The sequence below is a fragment of the Marmota marmota genome, unplaced genomic scaffold (genome assembly GCF_001458135.2).
Source record: "Marmota marmota marmota unplaced genomic scaffold, marMar, whole genome shotgun sequence".
Lineage (NCBI taxonomy): Eukaryota > Metazoa > Chordata > Mammalia > Rodentia > Sciuridae > Marmota > Marmota marmota.
The window spans coordinates 2,115,010-2,141,905 of NW_025999895.1; the positions used below are offsets into that span (position 1 = coordinate 2,115,010).

Consider the following 26,896-nt stretch of genomic DNA (forward strand, 5'->3'; position numbering starts at 1 on the left):
GTTCGCGGCACACGGGACCTCAGCTCTCCAGACCCCTTCTTTTTCTTTTTTTCTTTGTTTTTTGTACAGTACCAGGGTATGAACACAGGAGAGCTTAACCACTAAGCCACATCCCCAGTCCTTTTTTATATTTTATACAGAGACAGGATCTCGCCAAGTTTGAGGGCCTTGCTAAATTGCTGAGGCTGGCTTTGGACTCTCGATGCTCCTTCCTCAGCCTCCCAAGCCTCTGGGATTATCAGTGTGGCCTTCATCCCCGACTTCAGATCCCTTCTCTGGGCCTGTCCTCAATGACCAGCTTCCAATTCTCACGTTCGACCACAGCAGACACACAAACTATGCCAAACAGATGCCACTACTGGCTCCTAAACCTGTCGCTCCTTCCTGGATTCTCCATGGCAATTGCGCAAAGCTGCAGTGAGCTCAGGAAGACTGTCCCCCACCTCTGTACCCTACATGGAGTTGGTGACTACCTCGGCCACACTGCCTGCTAACCGTTTGCAGTTTACACCACTCCAGCCGCCTCTTGACAGGTCTATCCTCTCAATGTCAGTCTCTTGCTCCACTGTCTTGCCATCGCCCAAGCAAGGGGCACATCTATGTACACCTTCCTCCACACTCCTGTGTAGGCAGGACCAAGGTCAAGGCTGCTGACAGGCCCTCCATGCATCTCTCCACCTGTCCCATCCCCAGGACCCAGCACTCACAGCCTGAACTTCACGCTCGGGCAGTGGTCCCCTCCTCGTCTCCTGCACAGATGCTGATTCAGACTCAGTGTCTGTGCTCCACGGAGCCCTCTGCCTCTGACACCTGCCAGCCAGCCCTCACAGCCAGCCCAAGAGGCCTCTCTGAACTGCCTGTGATCCGTACCCTCACCTGGCTACACAACAGTGACCTATGACACTCAGGGCATCTGTTGGAAGGCATCCTCGTCCGTTACTCTAACAAGGTCCAAGGATGAGAAGCAGGCCAATCGACTGACACCCCGGGAGGGCCGGCAAGTGAAGTGAACACGGAACCCAGTGCTGCTCTCAGAGCAGAGCGCTGCCCACCCACAGGCAAGGGAAGCCTAACTGAACTTATCCTCTGCGACTGACACAGAGGGGACACTCCCGCCTCCCATACCATGCACTGACTTAATGGAGTTGAGACGTCCCGGCCCCAGATCAGGACTCTTGGGTGAAAGAAGACGGGGGAAGCTATGGGGACAGTCACCTCTGTGAAGATGGCATGACGCTCCAGGTCTGCGGTGCGAAGGTGGGCCTGGAGGAAATCGGCAAAGGAGTGGTGCTGCTGCTTGCACCAGTATTCCTGCGACAGCGACTGCGCAGCAAATGAGCCCAGCGCAGAGGTGCTCAGCCGCACCATGGCATCCGGCGTGGCACAGTCCAGCAGGATCAGCTTGGCCTCCTCGAACACCCTGTGGTACAGCTCCTCTGATGGGTCCCCAGGGCCCTGCCTCTCCACAGCCTGCAGCACCACGGAGGCACAGGCGTCGGAGTGGTAGCCGATGAAGACGTCAGCAGGGGTATACTTGTGTCCAGGCATGAACTGATGATGGTCCTTTACATTAGCAAACTGCTCTGCCCACCGCGTGAGCTCCTGCACGATGCTCTTCTGCCACCCCTGCAGCACCGAGCTGAGGTCCAGGTAGTGCTTCTCCAGCCGGTTAATGAGGGGCACGGGAAACTGCTCGTACACCACATTTTTCTCCTCGACGACAATCAGGCGAAAGTCGGGGTGGACCCGACACTTGACGCGATGGGTGCCGAGCCCGAGGTCCACGTACTTCTGGCCCCCGAGGTAGACGTAGTACTGGTTGAGCGCGTCGTACAGGCTCTCGTAGAGGTGCTGCAGGTTCAGCAGCACCACCATCTTGCCCGTCTCCATGCAGATCTTCACCCGGTTGATGTTTCTGCAGATCTGGGTGTACTCCTGGTCCCGGGGAAAACTGGAACCAAAGATGATCTCGGGCTGCTGGTCCTCACTGAAGAATGATCGCTGCAGGATCTGCAGGGCCACGTAGTTTTTGGTCAGCACCAGCAAGTAGCGGGACTCAGCTTCTTCCAGCTCTCCAAGTGCCCCCCTTTGCAAGCCCCAACAAATGTTCTGCTTAATGAGCTCCAGGGTGCTGACCTCTCCCATGCACCTGGCCGCAGGTAAGCTGGCCGTAAAGATGTCCAAAGCGGGGATGTCATCTTTGCCACTGAAGTTCCGAAGGACCGCCTGCGCAATCTCCTGCGGGGAAGGCTTCCTGTTAGATGCTCTGGCGGTGGCGAAGACCATCTTGATGAGGCTGTAGTAGTCGCGAAGCCCGAAGAATTCCTTGTCCTGCCTGCTGCACACTGTTTCATAGGCTTTGGCAAAGGGAGCGAAGTACCCTTGGACCCTGTCCTGCACCAGGCTGTCTGAAGAGCAGATCCCTCTGGCACTCTCTATGAGCTCCTTCTCACTGGGGCTGCCGCGGGACACAAAGATGCCCCGGTTCATCTTGGCAGGGTCGAGGGCCCAGTTGGAAATACCTATGAAGCCGACTTTTTTGTGGGGGGCGGGATCGTCTTCAATGCACCCGTCTTCCAGCAGGGGGTGCAGAGTCTTCAGAGGCATTTTGGGGGAATCTTCTGCCAAGCCGACCTCATCCAGCACCACCACAGACACGTACTGCTGCAGGTCTTTCCCCTGCTGGAAGCGAGCGCACTGCTTGAAGGTGTTGATGATGCCCTGTGGGGTGGAGTGGGGGCTACACTGGAAGGACACCAGGTGGACCTGCTTCAGGCTGCGGAAGAGAGCGGAGTGCGCGGCCTGCCCCTGCATGGCATCTGCCACGATGGTCTTGGCGAGAGATTTGGAGCTGCCAGGCTTCCCCACCAGGAAGAGGGGGATCTTCAGCTCAATGCAGATGACCATCATGAAGACGTTCTCCTTCAGAGCCAAGTTCCTGGCTATGGTTTTCCTCAGAGGCACCCCACTCAGGAAAAGATCCTGTGTGTGCGTGATCTCATCCAGGATGACCCGGCTGTCGTCATATGGTTCTGGAAAGGACCTGCAAATGGCTCTGCGGTAGGACTCCTTGTCCTCTAGGGAGGCGTGGTAACAGACCCCCACTGCCAGCACCAGGGACCAGAGGACGGGGTCTCTCCTGAAGTTATTTTTGCTGACACGGGACTCGCAGAGAAAGGTGTTCAACTTCTCCAAGAGCATCTCGCTGCGGCCATGAAACCACGTGAACACCTTCACACAGCGCTCCACATCCCGGAGGCTGACGAAACTGCACTCACTTTCAGTGTTCCTCATGAACCTCTGAGAGGCAGAGAGCACTTCCGTGATCACACAAGTCTCGTCCTCGCTGATCCTGACGTGGTCCACCAGTCTCTGCACAATCTGCTGGATGTAGAGTTTTTCTGAAGTGTCATTCAGCTGCCCAAAGTCCCACACCAGAGGAATCAGACTCGGGGGCAGGGCGTGGACACGGTACACCAGCTGCCTGAGGGGAATGGAGCCCAGCCTGTCTGCCGTCTCCTCTGCACTGACCCTGTACCCCAAACCAGCCGACTCCAAACGGCAGATGGTCTCCCGGGAGTGCTTCCTGTAAGGGTTGCAGGCAGCTATGATGTGCAAGCCTGAGTCCTCCTCCAGGGGCTGGCCATCCACAGTCCGGTCACACAAGACTTCCTTGATACAGCTTATGGCTTCTGTTGTGTTGGCTTCATCAAAGAACAAGATGGTGTCCAACTGGTGTTGGTCCTTATTGGAGAAGGCAGTATCCTCAGCTTCCCAGACTTTGGAGTGGATCATGGCTGCAGTTGTTCCTCCATGGACCTTGACCAGCTTCATGGTCTCAGCCTGGGCACCACAACGCCGCAGATCACTAAGGAATTTAATGAGCCTGGTTTTCCCACAGCCGGTTTCTCCCATGATGATAACTGGGATCCCACAGCGGAACCGCATCTCAATGGCCAGGATCTTGAGCATGTTGTCTGTGGTAAGCTCATATGTTTCATCAGGGTCCAGGGCCCATGGGATTCCCAGTGCCAGGCAGAGTCTCAAGAGTTTCTCATGTCTGGGCAGGTTATCAAAGTCAACATTAAAAGGCACCCTCTGCAGCGACAGACCCCTGTACAGTTCTGCTGTCATGACATCTTTCTTGATTATCTTCCCGTTGAGATGGTTGATGGCATCGACACTACCCTTGTTATTGGGCCGGAGATGGAAGCCTATGAATGTCATTGTCACACGGTCGCCATTGAAGAACACATATGGGTGCGGCTCTGACTCCCACCTCCTTCGGAGTGTAAAGGGGGCAAGGTCTTCTTCATCAACCCCATCCATGGTGACCGTGTGCTTCCCTGGGCTCTGGTCAGAGGTGTGAAGGGTTGGAGTCGCAAAGTCTCTTGCCATGAAGATCATGAAGGTGACCACAAAGTTCTTGAAGCCACTCAGCGTGTCTCCCGTGAAATCTGGGTTGCAGAACACAGAGGCCTCACAGTCCTTCAGCTGACAGTTGAGGAACCGAGCAAAGTTCCGAAGTTCTGACCAGGAGGGGTTGATGACCCCACAGTAGATGAGGAGGTGCTGGATGCACTCCCCCGGGGTGCCTTCAACAGACCCTTCTTGGTATTGAAATGTGTCTAGGTTTTGCTTTCGATGGAATCGTTTTAAGTATTGGAAAGGTCTTTGGAAAGTGGCACTGCGGAACTCGGTCCTGTCCATTCCAGGCTCCAGGAAGCTCCTCTCAGGGCTCAGCTCCATGTCTATCACTTCTTTGGGAGGTCTGCAGGTGACTTTGGGGAATATGTCAAGAAAACTGAACTTGGGGGCATGTGGATTCTGCAAAGAAGAGACAAAGAAGTGAGAAGGTGATTTTCTGGAAGACGCCCGAGTTAACCCTCCACGCTCTACCCTGGAAGGGCCTCTAGGAGAACCCTCACTTGGCAGCACGTGGCCTTCAGCAGGCTCTTGTTCACAGAGGCTGGCATCTGCACATGAGGGCATCACAGAAGCCCAACCACAGCAGCTGTGTTATTAACCAGGAAGCCTTCCAACCCAGCCTCCTGCGGCTCCATCTCTCACCAACCACAAACACCCACGTGACCACAGAACTCCCTCCTGACAGCTAATGGGGTCCCATGCATGAAGTCTCCCTGCCATCTTCACTGGCAGTGAAGGAGATGGTGGCTGTCCATGGAGGAACCTCTGCACTCAGCACAGCTGGGACTCCACCCTGTAATGATCTGACGGATACAGAAAGATCCAAGATGCTGCCAATCCACGAGAGCATTCTCAATCCAGTGAGCTTTAAGACCTATCTCCAAGCATGTATTCCTGAGACTTTGCTCACTGCCTGCCTAAGGTGAGAGTGAGAAACAACTAAGACATGTCACCCAGGCCACAGGACACAGATTTGAAGGTGTGCTGTGACCACCTGCAAATGCCCCATGGACATACCAGCTTTAAAGACCGCTTTAGCAGTCCTGAATTTCCTTCTGGAATTTCAACGATATATAAATGGCGCGGGTTCCGAAGCCACATTTTCCCACTTATATCCATGAGGTATTGCAAAATGAGGAGTTTGAAAAGAAAGACCCAAGTTCCAGTCTGTACCTAGAAACAGAGGAGCACAGGTTTGTAAAGACATAATTGATGACCACTCCTCCCAAGCCCCTGGACCCTCTGTCTTGTTCCCTGAGAGAAGGGTACTGACCATGGGCAGGCGTAGAAGGGAAGGACTCTTTCGGACAGGGAGAAACAGGTGGGCCCTGGGAATCACATCTTCTGACATGGCCACCCAGTTGCCACACAGCACTTACCGAAGCAGTCACATCCAAGTGGAACAGCATGGGTGTTTTCTGGTACTGAGCATCCAAGAAAGGCAGGAGGGAGCCCAGGACACAGCTCTCATCCACCTGAGCCTCTGTCAACCGGATTATCTTTAAAGGCACCTTTTTGTTGTTTAACTTCCTTTTCAGTTTCTCATGCAGTCTCTTCACATAGAGAGATTTCCCTGTTAAAATAAGGAAATTAGATCCCCAGGCCTTGGACCAAGAGAAACAGGATCCAGAGACTAGAAGTTACTTCTCAGCAGTGGCACACCCATTCGGAGGCTGAAGCAGGAGGACCGTAAGTTAAAGGCCAGCCTCAGCAACTCAGTGAGGCCCTGAGCAACTTAGCAAGACCCGGTCTCTAAATAAAAAAGGCTGGGAATGTGCCTCAGAGATAGGGAACCCCTGGGGTAAATCCCCAGTTTAAAAAAAAAAAAAAGTTCTTTGTGTAAAATTCATAAGTGACACCATGGAACACCAGATCGGAGCACAGTCCACCACGAAGCCAGAGTCCCCGCCGCACCGGCAGCCAGGCCACTAGCAGGACAGCAGTGGAGGTGTAATAAAGTAAAGCAGAGCGGTGTCCCCAGGGAAGGGGAGCGGGCTCGGTCCTGACAGGGCGCAGTGCTGTCGCGGGAGGGAGTCCAAGGAAGCCTGGAGGAGAGCGCGAGGCCCCGCCTCCTGGGCCACGCCCCCTGCACCTCTGCTCATGCCAACTCGGCCAGCCAGGAGGACTCGGCAGAGTCCACGCAGGAAAAAAGTGACCTGCACAAAAGGGCCCCCGGGGAGGAGCAGGGCTCCAGGAACTGCAACCTGGTACAAAAGGAGGTCCCCTTCTAGGGGAAGCGCTGACTGCAGGGCGTCAGACTCTCCTGAGACTCACTTTCCCACCTGCAGAGGGTGTCATCTGAGGTGCTACAGAGGAAGGGGTCACTGGGCAGCCCTGAAGGACTGCCCTGCCCACCCCAGGGCTCTCATTACCAACTCCGGCTCTCTCCGAGGACACGATCCCCACACACATCCGGTCTCTGAACACAGCTGCTGCTGACAGGGTCTGTGCTGGGACCTGGTAGTGACGTGCCAGGTAGTCCCGGATGGCATGGAGGGACGAGGCCTGGGGGATGAGGTGGGCCTTGTGCTGGCTGAAGGCCGAGGGCAGGTAGCAGCGCTCCTGTGCAGCGTCGCAGACCAGCACCAGCTGGTAGTCCTCCCGGGGACACTGTGTGCACAGGCTGCGGAAGAGGGCCTCCGCCTGGCAAGCCACCTCATAGCTCAGCTGATCCGCGAACAGCAGGCTGTAGACCTTGCGCCCCTGGGAAACCGGGGCCAGGCAGCGGCGCAGGAGCAGGGCCACCTCTTCTAATGTGGTCTCTGGGGTACAGAGCAGCACCTCATCAAAAGTAGGCAGGGGCTGGCCTGGGGCCTGCATGTAGATGGCCAGGGCAGCCAACAGCACCTCAGAGTGGCCACACAAGACCAGGTTGGGCTGGCCAGCCTGCAGACCCACGGGGAGAGACCGCTCCACAGGAGGCCTGCCCATCCTGGCCAGGCGAGCCAGACAGTGGCCCAGGGCCTCCAGGTCCAGGCAGCCAGGCAGAAAGACACTCATGCTCTCCAGGGACTCTTCCATGATGGCCCTCAGCTTGGTCACCAGGCTGACCTCAGAGGACTGCAATGGAAGTAACTTTTCCGTCACTGTCCTCACGCGGTGTCCGCTGCCCTCACTGAACCCCACAGTGGCCCTTAAGACGTCGGCTGGGGTGCAGTTGTCTTTGATGAAGGACAGCATCATGAGGGCAGCTGCGCTGGGTCTCTGCTTCCTGAGCTCGGTGCTCAGGAGGACCAGCTGCTCGGCCGTGTAGAAGTTGAGGTAGAAGTGCTCCCTGCGCTTCCTGCTCACCAGCTCCTTCCAGTCATCCAGGAAGCGCTCCATCTGCCTGCAGAGGGCTTCCAGGAGCTGGGGGACGTCCCCACTCTCTGTCAGCTGGCTCACCAACTCCAAGTGGAAGTCCACGCGGACGGAGACGCCGTTCCTGGGGCAGCAGTAGACCTGGGCAGTCCAGGTCCGAAATAGCAGGTTTCCCGCAGAGTACAGGTTCAGGAAGGCTTGCATGAGCCGCTGCGCGTGGCAGAATACCTGGGGGACACAGGGGCATGAGGCAGACCTCACAGTGAGCTACTGGACACACACGGGTTCAAGGGGCTGGGTGACTGGGAAACACGATCCGCCTCAGGAGAGGGCTCCCTCCTTCTGGAAGTGATCAGTGCTGGATAGGAATGTCGACTGTGGGCTGGGCGGGTGGTAGAGCACTTGCCTCTTACGTGCCGGGCCCGGGCTCTACGCCCAGCACTGGGGGAAAAAAGTCAGTTGTGAAATCCAAAAACACTGTAAGGAAAGAAGCTATAACACAAGCAAGAGACCATTACACAGACCAACAACCTGTGTCGCAGTGACTTCAGGAGTGCTCTACCATCGAGTTATGTCCCCAGCCCTTTTCATTTTCAGACAGGATCTCACCAAATCGCTGAGGCTGGCCTCTAACTTGCAATCCTCCTGCTTCAGCCGCACAAATGGCTGGTGTCACAGACATGTGCCATCAGAATCTTGAGGGGTTGACTTTGCCAATTTACAGAGTAAATGAAGGCATTCATGCTTCTTCCTCCCTGGTCACCTCCTGTTCCACGCAGCTAACTTACTACCAGCTGGTGACAGATCCTCCTGGGGGACCTAACACCTCCAGGACCTATCCCTCTACTGATTTCGCTCCAGGCAAGGTGCACCCTGCAGACCACCAGCTCCACTCTCTGAAGCCACTCGGCCCAGCAGAGGCCAACCCCTGCCCCTGTCCCTCCATGGGCAGCGGGGCAGTGAATGTGGCCAGCCTGAGGCAACAGCGGCAGCCGCTCACCTCAGAGAACTTTTCTACTTCCATATTCTTGTGGTCTTTCTTGCCAGACATCAGCATCAGCTTGTTTAAAAGATCCTTCAGCTCTTCCAAAGAGTAGGAGCGCCCTGGCTCCAGGCCACTGTGACCCCCAGGGAGGATCAGGCGCAGGACAGCATCTGATGAGATCTGGGAGGCACAATATATTCAGAGGTCATTTTCTGGTGGCTAAAACCCCGACTCGGCAGTGGGCCAGTGCATGCCACCAACACCACACCTTGAATCTAGGAAGGCTCACCTTCTGGTCACTTGTGGGTGCCCTGATCTCATAAATGCCTCTGCTATTGATGGCAGTAGCCAGGGACAGGGACGAGAGCTCGATGGACCCATGGCTTTCCTTCACGGTCTTCAGCCACTCCAGATTCCTGGCAGAGTCTCGCTGTTGGGACAAAAGCAGAGAATACGGGCCAGGGTGAGAATGAGGTCTTCGTCCCTCCTGCCTCTGCCCTTGCTAGGCAAACTGCACCCACCCTCCCCCAGGGCTCCGGGTACAGCTGCTCACCCAGTGTCACTCCCTCAGGACCCTGGTCACTTAGTGTGGCTTTGCTGACGTGGGTTCCTAGCTAACCCTTGGAGTGCATATGGCCTGCACTGACGGATGTTTGGGTGGAGAGCCAGAGGCTGCGCTCCCCAGAGGGAAGCCACCGACTGCTGGGTCCCCAGAACAGAGGCCCTCCGAGAAGAGATGCGTCACTGAACAGCAGCCCTGTGTTCTTACTGTCCTGCCACAGTCCCCAAACACCACCAGAAGAACTTAGGAAAAACTGCAACAGACGGGAGCTTCTGGCAGAAAAACTGCCAACTGCTCTGTCTCTGCATCTCCCACCACCATCCACTCGCAGGGGCAGACGTCCTGAGCCTGCTGCAGGCCTCTGGACGTCTCTGCTCACTGGGCAAGTTATGCAGCACCGTGAACCCAGACCCTGCACATGCACTTCACTGCAATGTTGTCTTTCTTCTGATAAAAAAAGTTAATAGATTGTGAAGACTACATGAAAGAAATAAAAGGGTGATTACTATCATTTAGAGAAAACCACTGCACACCCTTTCACATGCTTCCTACCGTGCTCTGTCCACACCTGTCCTGTAGGGCGGACACTGCTCTTGACCTGCAGTTCTGTAGCTCCCTTCCCACCCAAGACAAAGAAAGCATGTCCATAGGTGAAATCTGCTTTTAAACATGCGTTCAAGCAGCTGCCTACATGCCTCCGTGACCATGTGCCCTCAAAGCACAGCTGCTGCCCAGGGCTGCAAGTCTCCAGGCCTTAGAACCAGGAACAAGACGCACCAGCTTGCTGGGCAGGTGGGGGTCGTTTTTCAGAGCCTTCCACAGCTCCTTCAGCAGCTCCATGAACTCGCTGAAGCCGGCCTTCTCGTCCAGCTTGTACAGCAGGGACGCGTAGCCCTGCACAGCATCGTGCAGGCAGGCCACCCGGTCCACGTCAATGTCACTCTCTCCAGCCGAGATGGAGGCCAGGTCCACAAATACCTTGAGCTCGGTGATGCCTGGGGGCACAGAAGAGGTCAGCACAGGACCATGCCCCGATGCTGCACAAATCACACCTGGGGCACGGTCCTTAGCGAGGCCATCAGTGGACACTTAGTAAACATCTAGGGCCTGCTCCACTTCCTGCCTTCAGTTCCAACTCCAGGACACCTTTACTTTTGCAGTACATGATCCCACCACTGACCAACAACTAACCTCTACCAGACAATGTCCCAGGCACTGTACTAGCCTTGTGTGGACCTTATTTCCTTTAATTCTCAGACATCATTACTTAAACAAAAACAGGTTCAATGGGTAACCAATATGTGGACAATTAATTATTTAAAAAACTGAGCTAATTCTCCTGGGGTTAATTATTAATCAAATAACATACATCAAAGCAGACTCAGGAGTAGAAGGTAGAGTCAGCACAGTGATGGATGAGCGCGGAGCCAGTGTAGCCTCAGGGCCACAAGGAAGCAGGCCCCAGGCCTCTGTGGTGTCAGTGCTGTCCCTCTCCACCTCCTGGCCTTTATTTCCTACCTATCCCCCATCCCAAATTGAATCCACACAACCACGCAGGTGCCCAGCCCTAGGCTGGGAAAGAAATGCACACCTTCTGCCCACTTGCTGCAGCAACGGCCCATGCAGCCAAGAGCTTGCCCAGGCCTCTGGCAGAATGAGCTGGAAGGATGCTCAGGAAAGCGACGCTGGACTCCACAGATGGAGAGAGCAGCTCAGGAAACAGTTTAACCAGAACCCTGAGAAGCTAGCCTGAGGCAAACTCTCTGTGGGCCTGGAGGCAGACACTGTCCCCCAGCTGACGCACCCACGCGATGGAGGTGGGATGGCCTCCAGTTCGGAGCCCCACTTGGCAAACACCTGAAGCCGAGCTCCCCCGTACCTCCCAGCGCCTCGTGCAGCCAGGTGACAAACTCCTTCTGCAGAGCCAGTTCCTGCAGACACTGGCGGCGGGGCTCACTGATGTCCTGCAGCCGCTTCTTGGCCCGGATGAGCTGCGGGCTGATCTGGTCCAGTCTCTCATGGCGGGTGGCCTCAAAGTCATCAATCTGCAAAACAAAGCTCTGCTGTGGGCTGCACCAGCGACCACCCATGCCTGCCCTCCCGTGTGCCTGGACCAGCAGCTGCTACAGCTACAGGGTGACACACTCTTGCACAAAGGACAGCATGACCTCCACTACGCTCCTTGCTGGGCTGCAATAGCTACTGTCCACGGCACTCAGGTCCCATGAGGAAGCTTTTATGGACTTTGAAACCTGCTCCTCACGGCAGCCCCACCAGGTCCAAATCATTGACTTCTCTGTTTAGGGCAGTTACAGACATGCTGACAGGTTCAAGCTTAGGTACGGACCATTCCACACTCTGCTAAGTTTTAAGCACTATCATATCTGTCTCTCCCGGAACATGAACCACACACTGATAAACCTGGGGCTAGGAAACAGGACAAAGAGACGCGGGCCTGAGCCACAGTGGGAGCAACGTACCGTTTGAAATTCCCACGTGAACTAGGAGAGGTACCTGGACAGATGGCAAAACATTTCCTTTTGTGATTTTATAAAATAAAGAGAAGAGATTTTTCTGGGAAAGGGGACGGTTTCTCTATCCTAAATTTTTGGTTCTCATATTGATCCAAAAAAACTCACTCACTCAGGAATAGTCACATTATCTCAAGCAAAGGTAAAAACGCAGGCCTCAGAATGTTCCAGTGCAGCCCAGACGAGAGCCCTTGAAACAGGATGCCACACTGTCCTTCCCAGAAGCCCTGGGGCTTCTGAGGAGTCTGAGGTAGCCCCCACCTCACAGGAGCCCCCAACAAATAACTTACAAAGTTTATTAAAGTGTAAAGAACACTGAAGTCGCCAGTCAATCCAAAATTATTTTTGACATCCAAGATGACCTTGGCCGAGCTGATGGCCTGGTGCAGGCTATGGTACTCCTTGATCTGCTCAACGCGCTCCGAGATCCAGCCTCTCTGGGCCTGGGGGTCTACTCTACACATAATCTGGAGGTCTGAAGTCAGGTCATTGTATTTATCTATAAAGTCCTTGAAGATGACATTGATTTCTGCAAACGTGACCTCTCCTGACTTCAGATCCTGATACAGTTTCGTGAACCTCTGGTAACAAGGCGAGTACAAGTACTCATAGGCGTCTAGAAGCTCAAGGGTCGGCCTTTCAGATTCCCCTTTGGGATCACTCAATGATTCTGCGGCTTCTTCCCAGAAAACCTGGAAGATGTGGCTGTCTATCAGCGAGTCTATCGTTCCAGCCAATTCCTGGACTTTGGGATCCAGGTTGTAGTGCGTCATCTGCTTGAAGGCCAAGGACGATGGCTGGCTCACCACCATGGCTTCATTCAGTCTTTTGAGGTTCAGGTCTTCTGAGTGTCTTGCTTCAATCTCTCCAAAATCCACTTTGGACACCATAAGGAAACAAAGAAGTGAGACTGCCAGTCACGTGGCATCTTATTTTACTTTCCCAGTATTTCTAATCTCTTCGTTAAGACAACACAAGTGAATACCATTGCTGAGAATTTTTTCTCAGGAAGATTCATCCCTCCTCCCCTCCACCCCACCAGCGGCTTGTTCATCAGTTTTCATGATAAAGAGCAGACTGCAAGCTCTTGTGTGGACAGGACAGTTGGAAACACACGTCCATCTCCTCCCACCCAAACCTCACTCCAGTGATGGATTAGAAATTGTTTTTAAAAGACTACAACCAGCAGGGACCAGAGGAGCAGAAAAGTTGCCGAGAGCAACAGGAGCTAGAAGTGGAAAGACAGCCACACCAGAGGCAAAGGACACTTGGGGCCTGAGTACTTAGACCCTGGGGACACAGTGACATGAGTTCAGTCAGGCCTGGCACAAGCTCCTGGCAAGCAAGGACACTAGCTGTCAGGTCACCCTAGACCAGGGGAGGCAGAGAGGGATCAGGAAGTGGGTTCAAGGTGTGTTTAAGAAGCAACGAGGGAGGGCTGGGGATGTGGCTCAAGCGGTAGCGCGCTCGCCTGGCGTGCCTGCGGCCCGGGTTCGATCCTCAGCACCACGTATAAACAAGGATGTTGTGTCCGCCGAAAACTAACTAAATAAATAAATAAAAAGAAGAGCCTCTAAAAAAAAAAAAAAAAGAAGCAATGAGTGAGAGTCCAGCCCCACCTGGCAAGGGCAGGGAGGACCACCTGCAGGGCTCTCAGGCCTGGAGGCCTCTCTAGACACAGACCTGTCCNTTTTTTTTGGTACTGGGGGATTGTACTCAGGGGCACTTGATTACTGAGCCACATCCCCAGCCCTATTTTGTATTATATTTAGAGACAGGGTCTCACTGAGTTGCTTAGTGCCTCGCCGTTGCTGAGGCTGGCTTTGAACTCACAGTTCTCCTGCCTCAGCCTCCAGAGCTGCTGGGCAGGAAAGTCTTTAAAATGCAAAACAGACACCAAAAATCCCAACAGTAGCTCAGTGGTAGCACACTTCCTAGCATGTGTGAGGCACTGAGTTCCTTCTCAGCACCACATACAAATAAATGAAAAATAAAGGTACATCAACAACCAAAAAAAAAATTTTAAAAAAATAAAAAAGAAAAGCCTAGGTTCTGTTCCCAGCGAAAAGAAAAGAAAGCCAGCCAGCAGGTAAAAGCAACTTGGACAAAACAAGAAACAATGCGAGGAGAAGAGGATCTTTATGAACACCAATAATCTCAGAAAGATAAGATACTGAACACGAACCATGAGAACACCATACTATATAAACAGATCTCTCAAGAAAAAAGGGGAAGGGTTGGGGTTGTGACTCAGTGGTACAGCACTCAAGAAGCCCTGGGTTCAATCCTCAGCACCACAAAAGATGAATAAATAAAGGTAATGTGTCTATCTACAGATAAAAATTATTAAAAAAAAAAAAAAAAGTGCCAGGCACTCTGCTGGCTGAGGCAGGAGCATCGAGCGTTCAAAGCCAGCCTCAGCAAAATTGAGGTGTAAGCAACCCAGTGAGACCCTGTCTCTAAATAAAATACAACATAGGGCTGGGGTGCAGCTCAGAGGTTGAGTGCCCCTGAGTTCAATCTGGGATATCAAAGTAAAACGAAAAAAAGGAGTGCCTTCAAATTCAATATATGTGAGTGCTGAAATGAAGACTTCAATGCCCGGCTGTGTGAGGAGGTTGATAAGGCTCAGGAGGCAAAGCCCAAACAGGAGAGATGTCACAGGAGCTGGAAACCACACCAGGAGGCCCAGCAGCCGCTGATGTGAACCCAGGAAGAAGAAAAGCACAAACAACCAATTCAGGAGAAAGTCCTCGAGCTCTAAGACCAGAGCCCCAGCTGAGGAGCACCTGCAGTCGAGGAGACAGAAAGGAGATGGATGGCACAGCTTTACGACAACGTCAGGGCACCAGGGCCAGTCAGCTTTCGAGAGCATCCAGAGAAGGACAACGAGCCCCATGCAGAGGATGAGCAGCAAGGCTGCATGTGAGGTCCCAACGCAGCACCCAGGCGGCACTGTGATGGACATTCTGTCCCTGGCCCAACGATCAACCTACAGCAGGGGCACAGTTCTGAATCTGGCCTCCTGTGCCCCTTCCCAGCAAGCAGAAGATGCCACGCTCTGTCCAACAGGGAGTCAAGGGCAAGCCAGGGATGCGGGACTTGCCCCACCGGCCCAGAGGTCAAGGCAACCCTGGGAGATGAAGGGAGATGAGGGCCACCTCCCCACCAGAGAAATGAGCCCTCCATCCTGGAGACCCTTCGGAGACATCCGCTCAGACGGCTGGTACAGTTTGGCGTTGAATTAGAGACAAACATGATGGAAAAGGGGAAAAGGAGATAACAAGACAAGCAGAGCAATTCCACCGCTATAGAAGCTCTGTCGGAACATGGGGTGGCCCTGGTCCACGGCACGGCTCGCCTGTGAATCCTGTGTTCACGCCATGGCGAAGGCCTGGCCCAAAGACTGCTCCAGTAACTCAGGGCACCACTGGGCGTGACAGGGCAGCAAGTGACCTCGAGTGCTGGGCCCAGACTGGAGAGCGATCCCCCCACTCCACCCCATGGGAAGCTGGCACAGGACGCTGGGAACCAGGGGTGTGGACGGGCTTGGAGGCACAGCAACAGGAGCGAGAGCGGAGCCTGCTTCCCCCGGCAGACTCATGGAAAACTCAGCTAAAAATGTATTTTAAAAGCTCTGACCCCCAAATAAGGCCCTGCTCTCTGTGGCCCTCTTCCGGGCCCCATAGCTCTCAGGGGTGTCCAGAGCGACTGCGGGGCCGTACCTTGGACGAGGTGCTTCACCTTCCTGCTCAGCCTCAGGAGGCTGTCCACCTGTCTCTTCTCGCTCTTCAGAAACACGACTTCTCCCCTCCTCCACTCCAGGGTCTCCTTCATGTCACATTTTCCCTCTTGGAATGAAAAACTCTTTTTCTCTGGAATACAATGACAAAGTCACCAAAGGCAGAGACACTTCTCCGTGACACCCCCTTCTCCCTGGGAGTGCCCTGCAGCCACCACAGGAAGACAAGAACGCCTCCACCTGGTGGCATGGAAGAGGACACCCAGCACACGTGTGAACGCAGGCTTCACACCAGCCTGGCCCAGCTCACCTAACTGCCACAGGTCCAGAAACTGGGTTCTGTGCTTTAGGATCAGCTCCAACTGTCCGATCAATATAGACCCATCTAGGACGTCACCAGCCACCTTCATGAAGACAGAGTTGGCAGCAGCCATCAACCTCTTGGCGTCCTCTGTGAGGTTGTCTAACAGCTTCTCATCCGTCCCTGAACAGATGAGGAACATGGTGAGCCCACGGGCCCTCCGCCTGCTTCCTCTAGAACCTCACCCCCAGCGCCATGCCCACCTGACACTGGCTGCGTTCACGGTGTTTCCAGAAGTGCTGCCGCCTCACTCAGCTGTTCCCATACCTGTCTTACCCCAGTGCTCTCCTGCTAGACGGAGGAGACCCTCCCGATGGCCAATGTCAGCCAGGAGAACCACAGGGTTGAACGCCTGCCTGAGCCTTCACACTCTGCCTATCTTGGCTGCAGCTCAAAACTTGGAATGTGAGCTTTCAGATGACCTCAGAGGACGGCGTTTTAAAATGTGCCTAGTTTAACTGCCAGACTATTTATCTCACAGTAGTATGAGGCTCAGTTAGTATCGTGGACGACCGAGTTACCTTTACCATTAAAAGCAAAGATGGCGGGGGACTGGGGTACAGAGTGGTGGTAGGGTGCTAGTCTAGGAGGCCCAATGCCCTGGTTTTGTCCCCAGCACCACACACATGTGCGTACACGCGCACGCACTCACAGTTTAATTCATAATTACAAAAACACGAAGGCAGCTGAGATGACTTCAGTGGGAAAATGGACCAACCCACGCACATCTAGACAAGGGTGCTTTGCTCAGCAATAACAGGAACAGAGCTGTCGGGCCTGAAACCTTAGACGCATCCTGCTGCGTGCGCAGAGTGCGGACATTCAAAACAGAAGTGCACTCCTCTCCAGCAAGCTGCCAGGCCAGTGCACACAGCAGCCACCTTCATGACCCCTGCGCTGCTCCTGCACTGCTCCTGCCCCTCCTGTGGCATTGGGTGTGGCTGATTTTGCTGAGACCATCATCTGCCCTGGGTTGTATTGCCATGCCCAGTGCTTTCCCACTACAAGATCTGAATCTAGCAATTTACACATAACCCTGCACGATTGTCCTCAGGGCAATGCAGAACCTCTGGAAGGTGACACATGACGAGTCACACTCGTCATGGTTGATAGAGGAAGTCTCCAACACCCTGGGTAAGCAACTTGCCCCAGACACTTTCAGAGGGTCTGCTTCAAGGACAGTGTGTGCCCCCAGGAGCACATGTCCAGCAGGCACTCAGCGGACAGTGGCTCTGCCGTTAGATGCTCTTTATTACACAAGATGCCTAGCACCTGCCTGGGCACCCCCGCCCATCCTGCCTTTACCAAACCTCAGCACATGTAGGCTGAGGATCAGGTCATCAAACACCTTGCCCTATTCTGCTACCTGAGAAAGGACAGCAGACCCAACCATCCCTACACACACCATACAACTTGAAGAGCTGCTTCACATCTGGCCCCGTGAGCAGATGTTTAAGAATCTCATCCAGGTCGTCCACGGCCTCTCCATTGTTCCTGGGCCAGGACTTGGTGATCACGGCAGACACAAGGCTGCCAAATTTCTGCAAATCATGACAAGAGACTCCCTCCAGGACACTGGTCTGAGACTAGAAGAAAATGAATTAAAAAGAATTTAGAAGATTTCACTGATTTGTATTTTAATGACAAGTTAGTACCCATCAGCATTTCAAAAATCTACTGAAGCTAGTTTTTTAGTGCCTTAAAAAAAAAAAAAAAGAACAAGAAGAAGAAGAAGAAGAGAAGTTGGGAGTATCCCCCTGGTAAAGGGAGAGCTTAGCATGCTGGGAGGCCCTGGGTTCATCCCCAGTCCTGCAAAAGAAAAGAAAACAAAAAAGTACCTAACATGTCCTAGAACTTTTCCATCCCCCTGTGGCCTGTCTCCTTACGTGAGGTACCAGAGATTTGAAGATGCACGCACATGAACACACCCCAACAACCCCAAGTCACACGCCTTCCCAGCTCACTGCCACCTTCTGCATTTTTCTTAGTCTTGCCTGTCATAAAAAATACTAAAAACAAGATGAGGAAGCCTCTACTACATTGTGTGTCTCATGTCCTAAGCCGTGATTCTCATGAAGACCGCTCTCAAACACCACAGATCTCCTGATGCTTCACCAAGAAACAAAACACTCTCCTTCTTTAGGTTTATAATTTTGCAAAAAAAAAAAAAAAGTTCAGTCATCAGTAAAAAAGCACAGGGTGAATAAACCACAGACACTTTTTGACGTATAAAAGGACAAAAGAAAACATTAACTAGCAATGCATAAAAAGTTACAGACCATGATGAAGTGAGATTTATCCCGGGAATAGAACCATGTTTTAACTCAAAAATCGGTCAATAAGCTGGGTGTGATGGCACACGTCTGGTGAGGCTGAGGCAGGAAGATTGCAATTTGGAGGTCAGATTCAGCTACTTACTGAGGCTCTATCTCAAAATGAAAAACAAAAAGAGTGGGCTGGGGTTGTGGCTCAGCGGTAGAGCGCTCACCTCGCACGTGCGAGACCCTGGGTTCGATCCTCAGTACCACCTACAAAAATAAGCAAGTGAAATAAAGGTGTTGTGTCCAACTACAACTAAAAAATAAATATTAAAAAAATAAATAAAAAACCTTCCCAGGTGCAGTGGTGCACATCCATAATCCCAGCTATTCAGGAAGCTGAGGCAGGAAGAAGATTGCAAGTTTGAGGTCAGCCTGGGCAACTTGACAAGACTGTGTCTCAAAATAAAAATTAAAAAGGACTCAGTGGCAGAGCACCCCTGAGTTCAATCCCTACTACCACAAAAACAGAGGAAAAAATTTAAAACCTCTGTGCCCTAACACAACCACCAAGAGTGAAAACAACCCAGAGACTGGAAGAAAATACCGGAGGATCACTTATCTGACAGGAGATTTGCACACGATAATCCGAAGAACTCTCACAAGCCACAATAAAAGAAAGACATACAGCCCAATGAACAAATGGGCCAAAGATCTAAACAGACATTTCTCCAAAGACACAAAAAATAGAAATAGCCAAGAATCATATGAAAAGGTGCCCAAGGCATAGCCATCAGAGCCACCTGAGAAGCCACTCCACACCCCAGACTGCGTCACAGGGCAGAGAGCACAGGCTGTGGAGTGTGGAGAAGTCAGGACTCTCCTCGGCTGGCAGCTGACATGGAAATGGCCCAGCCGCTGTGGAAATGCGCCCGACAGTCCTTCAGATCACACAGGTTCCAGCCACTCCACCACCCGCAGAAGTAGAAAGCGTGAATAACACGGCCACACGAACCCGTGCACGGAGATTCACAGCAGATCTACCACAGCCACCTCAGGGGGAGCCCAGATGTCCATCAGGGGACAAAGCCAAGCACACTGTGTCCATATGAAGAGCAACAAGTAGCCATGAGAAGGGACAAAGCATGACAGGAGCTCCAGAGTGGACAACCTGAACAACGCTCAAAGACGCAGGCACCCAAGGCCACATTTCATTCCTGAGACACCCGAGTAGTCTCTGGAGGAGGAAGGAAGACTAGGTGTTGCTGAGGAGGGCCCTGGGGCTGGCGTGGTGAGGGTGGACGTGACAGCTGAAGGGCTGCGCTTTCTTTCTGAGCTGCTGAGAATGTCGCCAAGTTGACAGTGGTGGTGGCACCCACACCTGAGAACACACCCCACGGCCCAGGTGCAGCTCCCGAGGGCGAGTGACAGGGCATGTGAATACGACCTCACTGAAGCCCTGAGCCAAGAGCAAGCAACAGAGTTGGGCTGTGCTCAGTGGTGGAGCACTTGCCTGGCAAGCAGGAGGACTGGGTCCCATCCTAGCACCACAAAAATGATATAAAATAAAATAAAGGTATTTTGTCCATCTACAACTAAAAATATATTTAAAAAACTAAGAGCAAGCAAAAGTCTTAGAAAAGACAAGAGCCCAGAAAAAGGAACCTCTACTTCTTGGGACCCTGCTGGCCAGCAATGAAGCTCAGGCCTGTGCAGGGTGGGAAGTGTCCATCCAGTAGGAGACAGAGCAGGGCGTTGGGGCCAGCAGGCAGCCCGGTATTGTGCAGGGACAACTCCTGCCAGGCTCTGGGGAGAACCTCCTCCCACTTTGCAGAAAAAAGTGTACCAATAGACTGTTTCCCCTCTTTTTTGCAGTGCTGTGGATAGAACCCAGGGCCTCGCACATGCTGGGCAAGCGCCCCGTCCCAACAAGGATGGAGTCTATTGGACTATTCCTTCCACGGATGTGCTGTTGACCTTTGGGGTCTTTTGCTGCATATCTGCTGGGCAAGAGTTAACAGGCCATAAACCAACCAGTGGCAACGATCCAATGGGCAGTCAGAGGTGCAGCCTGCCAGGTCACCTGCACCGAGGCTTGGGAGCGCCACTGTGGTTTCACCAAGTACGGGGCCGTCTCTGCAGCAGGAAGCCAAGCTGCATCTCAAGGAGTGGGCACCACACGCTGCACAGCAGCATGGGGCCCAAGCCAGGGAGGGGCTGCCCAGGACCCAATCCTTGGAACCGGCAGGCACTTAGGGCTGGCGCTGACCATGTTGGCAAGCAGCCGTGAACCCAAGCATGTTTCTCAGGAAGAGATCGGTCACCTGGCAGGCAGAGCTCACAGCTTCAATGACACACTTCTCAAACCTCTTGGCCACACTGTCCTGCAGGCCAGCTGCATCCCAGAGCGTGCTGCAGAAGACAGAGATCTGGAAGACAGGCCGCTCCTGGAACACACAGGTGGGTGGGGCGTGAGTGCCTGGTGGCTCTGACTCCCCTCCTGCATGCCCCACCCTACGCATGTCCTCCCTGGCCATCACCGGAGGAGCAAAGATGAAACCGAGTTGGTCTCTTTTCCCATACTGGAAAAAAAAAGCAGCCAGAATAGCTGCTTGCAAAAACATGGAAATTTTGAAAAATAAGCCATTTTTCCTTGCTTTTGTCTTCCTAAAAAGATCCATTTGATCAGGCCCATATAGAACACTCGTATCATGTAGAAACCAATTCTCATGGGTCACAGGCCTTCATTCAACATAAAGGGTAGTTTTTTGAGTTCTCCATGTCACAGTATTTAAGAAGGCTCCTGCCCACCACCAGGTCCCTTGGAGCCTGCACATGGAGGGCTTGATGACATGAATGTCTAGATCCCCCAGGACAGCACAATTCTATTCCCTGGCTCTTCTCAGGAATGTCACACTAGAACTCTAAAGTGTTTTGGGGACAAATTGCAAAGGCCTGATCAGGAAAAAAAAAAAAGGAAAGCTGGGGTGGATCTCAGGGCCTGCACATGCTGTAACACCCAGTGCTGCCAGCAGTTTGGGCTCATCACCACCCTGAGGGTGTCCCCGAGGTCTGGTACCTGCTTGAGCCTCCCTTCCATGTCACCCAGCAGCGATTCCTTCCAGCCACACTCTGCAGGAAAGTTTATTCCCACCAGCCGCCGCCAGACCTGTAAAAACCCACATGTTAAGTGACAACCACAGGGACAGGTAAAGACCACAGGGACATCCTACAGAAAATACCCAACAGCCAGGCGTGGGGGCACCTCTGGTCCCAGCTGCTCCAGAGGGCAAAGCAGGAGGATTGCGAGTTCAAAGCCAGCCTCAAAAACTTAGCAAGTCCCTGAGGAACTCAGTGAGACCCTGTCTCCAAATAAAAAATAAAAAAATAAAGGGCAGGGATGTGGCTCAGTGGTTGAATGCTCCTGGGTCCAATCCCCACTAAAAGCACTTTGCTAAACCCATTGAAGGCACCAAGCTAACAGGTCCCCACACCCAGGTAGGCATCCCGTCCCCACACCATGTCTGTTCGAGAGAGGCAGCATTAGGAGGACAGGAGCCTGGAGCAGCTGCCCCCTCCCACGTGCCTCCATATGTCCACCTAATGTCTGGATCCAGGGTCCACCTCGGGACACACAGTGCATTTACTGATCACGTCTCTTTTCTGGAGAAGTTCGCTGCCTTATCTTTCCTTGACAATTTTGAACAGTTCAGGGCATTCTGCAAACTGTCTCTTGATCCCACGATCACGACAGGTTTGGTCAGGGCACTATGAAGTCAAACCACGTAGAAAGTGCACTCGGTGTAGGTCAGGTGTGGCAGACGACTGCACTTGCCACAGCTGCCCAGCCAAACACCTTGGGCCCGACTGAGAGGCCCATGAGACCTGCTAGTGCCATCAGGGCTGACAGAGAGGCCGGCCTCGGTTCAGGCTTATCCGCCAGCTCTCCTCACTCACTGCCATTAGGGCTTCTGCGCTGAGCCCTGGGAATCCTGTGCCTCACTGACCTCAGGATTGTTGAGTGATCCCTGCCTGCATCAGCTACTGTGCCTTGGTCACAGAGTGACAGTGTTGTATTGCAATTATTTCATCTACATTTCTTAGCTACCATCTTTAACAGGAAAATTTTAAATTTTTTTCTTCTCTGTTTATCAATTAATTTTAATCCATTCCTATCATTTGGCCTTTTAATAATCAAATGTACCAGATTGGCTAATGTGAGTATCTTCAACATGTTTCTTAAAACATGGAATAGCTTTAGACTTACAAAAATGCCAGAGGTAGCCCAGATAATTTCTATGGACTCAGCTTTATATTCATTTTTTAGTTGTAGATGGGCACAATAGCTTTATTTCATCTTTATGTGGTGCTGCGAGCACTCTACCACCGAGCCCCAGCCCCAGCCCAAATTTCTATGCACTCCTGACCCCGATTCTGCCATCGTGACCATGACACCCCTGAGCTGTCAAAAGTGAAAAGCTCGCAACAGCAGACCACCAGTAGACCATCGTCGACAACCCGACTCCACCGGGTCCTCGGGCCGTCCCAGTAGGAGTCCGCACTGCCACGTGCGTCCACCCCTCTCCCTCAGCGCTTCCCGACGCTCCAGCACCACGAGGTCCTGGCCCCTGTGCACTCCATGGTCCCGTGGAGGCGGCGCCCCTCCAGGAGCAGCGGTGTAAGACAGGAACGAAAGTTAGAAGGCACAATTGGGCCATGTGTGGTGGCCATCCGGGGCAGGAGGGTCGCAAGTTCCAGGCCATCCTGGGCAACCTAGCAAGACCCTGCCTCAAAATAAAAAATAAAAATGGCTGGGGAGGTAGCTCAGTTGTACGGTGCCCCTGGAATCAGTCCCTAATGCTGCCCCCCCCCCAAAAAAAGCCATGAAGTGAGGTAGGTGAGCTCAGGTCCCAGGGTGCCACTGCCACAGTGCTCTGGGGGACAGAGCTGACAACTGTATGAATCGTGAGTTTCACTGCTGTCTGCAGCTCCTTCCATACACAGAGCTCCTGCCTCCCTTCTCCTAGTGAGAAAGAGCCCCACCTTCCAACAACATGTTCGTCTCCCCAGACCCACTAACTGTACTTGCAAAACAGCAACAACAGCAGCAACTACCTCAGCACAGCTGCTTAATTAATTTCCATTTTTTCTTTATCATCACGACTGCACTTAGAATCTTTCTTTCTTGTCTGTGGCTCCACGGCTATCCCTCACTATAACTGAACGCCTGGGGATTATACCGCTTAGAATCCTGGAATAACATTTAATAATCCAATTGTGTTTTCCTGGGATTTCAGTGTGTTGATATAAAACATCACAAAGCAGTTGGGGGACGATTACTTTTGTCTTTGACTGAAACCTACGACCCTCTGGCCCTGGAGACACCCTGGTCCAGTTGGTTGGGGTACCCCTGCCTCATATCACAATGAGTCGGGCCCCTACTCTATGAGAAGACCACAAGCAGGGCCACAGTCTCCCTGGAAGACCGTGGCTCAAGGGGACAACTCTCCACTTCTAAGACAGGAGAGCAGACCTTTACTTGTGGTGAGGACCTCCGACCTCCAACTCCCCTGCTGCAGCTCTCGAGGGACCCAGGCTCCTGGGTCTCAGGCGCTATATTGTGGAATCGCCACGTCCAAGGCTTTGGGGGCAGAGTCCATCCTGTCAAATGGCTTTGCTCAGCTGCTGGCTAGCATCTTTACCCTATTGTCACCTTTACCTTCCATTTCCAGTGACACACAGCTGGCTTACAGCCTCAGACCTGAAGCAGAGCCCGATGGTCCTCCTGGCAACCCCTGCCTCAGTGTGACCATACCCCATCGCACTGTATCACACTGTACCTGGCGGCCACCAACTCCCCGCCAGGGAAGGGCCAATGTCCCTTCCTGGAGAAGGGGCCAAGGCTCAAGGCAAGGCTCAGGATGAGGCTGGGCCTCCAGGCTGTGGGCCTGCTGGTCCAGCTTCGGGCATCCCCACCCTGGTCCCTGAAGAGGCTCCACAGACTCAGGCAAAGCGTACCTGGATCTCCTCGGGATACGAGAACTGGACAGTTGAGCGTTTCTGGAACATGCTCTTCACAAACACCCTGCGTAGCCAGGATCTAGTGGTGGCCAGGACGCCCTGCAGGACACTTGTCACTGAGCCCTTCCAGGCTGCAGCTCCGGGGTCCTCTGCCATGTCCTGTGGGCACATGAGAGAAAGCCACCTACTCTGCTGTTCCCAGCACCGAGCCACCGCACAGCTCTGTCCTTGATGGAAACCTCCCTGACACAAGCACGGTGCTTCCCACTGGGCTCCCTTGAAAGGGGTGATGGGAAGCAGCCACTCTGCTGGCCTGGAGGCCAACCCAGTCCCCTTCCCATGGGCACATTGTGGGGACAGCCCCTATCTCTCTCCTCTGAACTTCCACCACCACACCCACAGAGCCACCTCCAATTGGGGACTCAAAGCCTCTAGTGACCCGACCCTCTTTCTTTGCACTCCAGAGGTATCTGCCAAGGAGCACACGCCTCAGACCTCATTTTAGAGAGGCCTCCCCTGAGGCCCTTAGGACTACACGGTATGTGCTTCCCTGGAACCCACAACACCTGGTTTAGCCACCTCCTGCCCCTGGAGGCTCACAGAACCACCCTGGGTCCTCCGCCTCAGCAGAGCATCAAGGTGGCCAAAAAGACGCCATCCTGCCATAGGGAACCAACTAGAGTGGAAGAGATGGCCCTTTCAGACAGCACGAAGAGCGTGGTCCGCAGACACAGTGAGTGCTGAGGTACAGAAGCACAAGGAGCCGGGGAGGCAAGCCAACAGCAGCAGAGGGGACGTGGGCTCCGGGCAGGGTAAGCAGAGCACAGGGCACAGGCGAGGGCAGGCCAGGACATCACTGGGGGTCTCAGGGAAAGCGAAACAGGGGCCCTTGCATGATGTCCCTGAACGGCACAGAACCTTCCAGAGCAATCTGGATGCCTCAGCGGGCATGCATGTCCCTTGTGCCCAGGCATTCTACCAACACCCCAAAGTGGCCCAGCCAAACACTGGCCCACCCTGGTGTCATCCAGGGCTGCACAGAAGTGGTCAGTAAAGGAACGGCTGGGAGAATCCTGAGGCTGAACAACACCAGTGCCCTGACCTGTGCTCCAAGCCCCACAGGCAGCCGCCCAGCTGGGCTCCCAACGAGAGGCTCCCAACACTCGCCCCAGCGTGTTTTCGTTCTGGTCAATTTTGTCACTGCATAGCATTTTTATTTTTGCAGCAAAAATGGAGTATCTGTGAACACAGATCTGGGATACTGAACGACCATGACAAGTAAATCCAGGCTGGGGCTGGGGCTCAGCGGCAGAGCGCTTGCCTAGCACGTGTGAGGCCCTGGGTTTAATCCCCAGCACCACATAAAAATAAATAAAGCTACTGTGTGCTCATCTACAACTAAATAACTATTTTTAAAAAGGCTTGGGATGGGGGCTGGGGATGTGGCTCAAGTGGTAGTGCGCTCGCCTGGCATGCGTGCGGCCCGGGTTCGATCCTCAGCACCACATACAAAGATGTTATGTTCGCCGAAAAAATAAATATTAAAAATTCTCTCTTTCTCTCTCTCTCTCAAAAAAAAAAGGCTAGGGATGTGGCTCAGTGGTTAGGCAACCTTGGGTTCAACCCCAGGACCAAAAAAAAAAAATCATTCTTAGAGTGTGTCTGTGGTATCGTAAAGAAGTAAGGCTGTAAGGAATAAGGTGAAGACAGACTCGACCACCTCCATCGTAACCTCACAGTCCTGATGCGCAAGGCCAAGAGCAGAGTCGTCCACAGACACAGCCCAGCCAGAGGCTCAGGACCCGCCGTGGAGAAGCTGCACTCCCCACGCGGCCGCAGAAACACTGCCCCAGCAAGACTCGGGTGAGAGGAGAGAGGGTGGAGGCCAGGGCAGCGGGTCTCCAGAGGCAGGAAGCAGAGTCACTGGGGCACGAGGGCAAGGATGACTGCAGGCCGAGGGGTGCCAGGGCCTGAGCTGGGCAGCTGGGCAGCAGGGCCCAGGCCCTACAGCTGTGCTGTGCCGCAGGGAGGATGGAAGACCTTGGGCGGGGGAAATAGGCCCTAGGTTTCTGTGAACAACAGAATCAAGGGGAAAAAAGGGGTCATCTTCTTGCTGAGGCCAGGTGCAAGGTGTGTAGTCTGCACACGGCTGAACCCATCCGGTGGGTGCCTGAGAGCTGACTCGACCACTCTCTCTGCTACAGGCATCCCAAGACCCCACAAGTTCCCTTCCAAATCAGGCTGCGTGGAGTCAGATTCCATGGATGGGCATGGCGTTTGGTACCTAAATGCCACTTACCACAGCAGGACCAAGTCCAAGGACTCTGCCAATGACCCAGGCAGACAAGGCGGGGATCTCGAAATACTTCGGGGTTTTGGTGATCTTGCAGACAGCTTCGTGAAGCTTCAGGCACACGGTCAAATAGGACTCCAATGATGTCTTCTCCAGAATCCTACCCACCAGGTATCCAGAGAGATCAGTGAAGTCGTTAGGAAATGAGGAAACGTTACCCATGAGTTACCAGTCCCTTCCCTTTTAAAGACCTACAAGCCAGGACTCCCAGCTTCTCAGGAGGCTGAGGTAGGAGGCTGACCAAGTTCAAGGCCAGCCTAACAACTTAGCAAGACCCTATCTCAAAATCAGTAGAAGAGCTGGGGATGCACTTCAGGTTCAATCTCTACTACTATCAATAAATTACTTAAGATAA

General features: G+C 53.3%; 1 protein-coding gene across 1 annotated transcript in view; it reads right to left on the reverse strand.

Annotated features, from left to right (window-relative positions):
- Rnf213 (ring finger protein 213) overlaps positions 1 to 26,896 on the reverse strand; it is an 89,783-nt gene that overhangs the window by 38,879 nt on the left and 24,008 nt on the right. Inside the window, exons 12-27 of the mRNA XM_048796615.1 lie at positions 26,488 to 26,641; positions 24,186 to 24,347; positions 21,247 to 21,336; positions 20,492 to 20,614; positions 17,315 to 17,495; positions 15,859 to 16,032; positions 15,532 to 15,681; positions 12,097 to 12,683; positions 11,155 to 11,320; positions 10,053 to 10,270; positions 9,003 to 9,143; positions 8,729 to 8,893; positions 6,801 to 7,956; positions 5,808 to 6,001; positions 5,446 to 5,601; positions 1,216 to 4,827 (exon numbers count right to left, since the gene is read on the reverse strand). Of these exons, the coding sequence (XP_048652572.1) occupies positions 1,216 to 4,827; positions 5,446 to 5,601; positions 5,808 to 6,001; positions 6,801 to 7,956; positions 8,729 to 8,893; positions 9,003 to 9,143; positions 10,053 to 10,270; positions 11,155 to 11,320; positions 12,097 to 12,683; positions 15,532 to 15,681; positions 15,859 to 16,032; positions 17,315 to 17,495; positions 20,492 to 20,614; positions 21,247 to 21,336; positions 24,186 to 24,347; positions 26,488 to 26,641 (7,429 nt within the window). The remainder of the gene's footprint in view (positions 1 to 1,215; positions 4,828 to 5,445; positions 5,602 to 5,807; positions 6,002 to 6,800; positions 7,957 to 8,728; positions 8,894 to 9,002; positions 9,144 to 10,052; positions 10,271 to 11,154; positions 11,321 to 12,096; positions 12,684 to 15,531; positions 15,682 to 15,858; positions 16,033 to 17,314; positions 17,496 to 20,491; positions 20,615 to 21,246; positions 21,337 to 24,185; positions 24,348 to 26,487; positions 26,642 to 26,896) is intronic.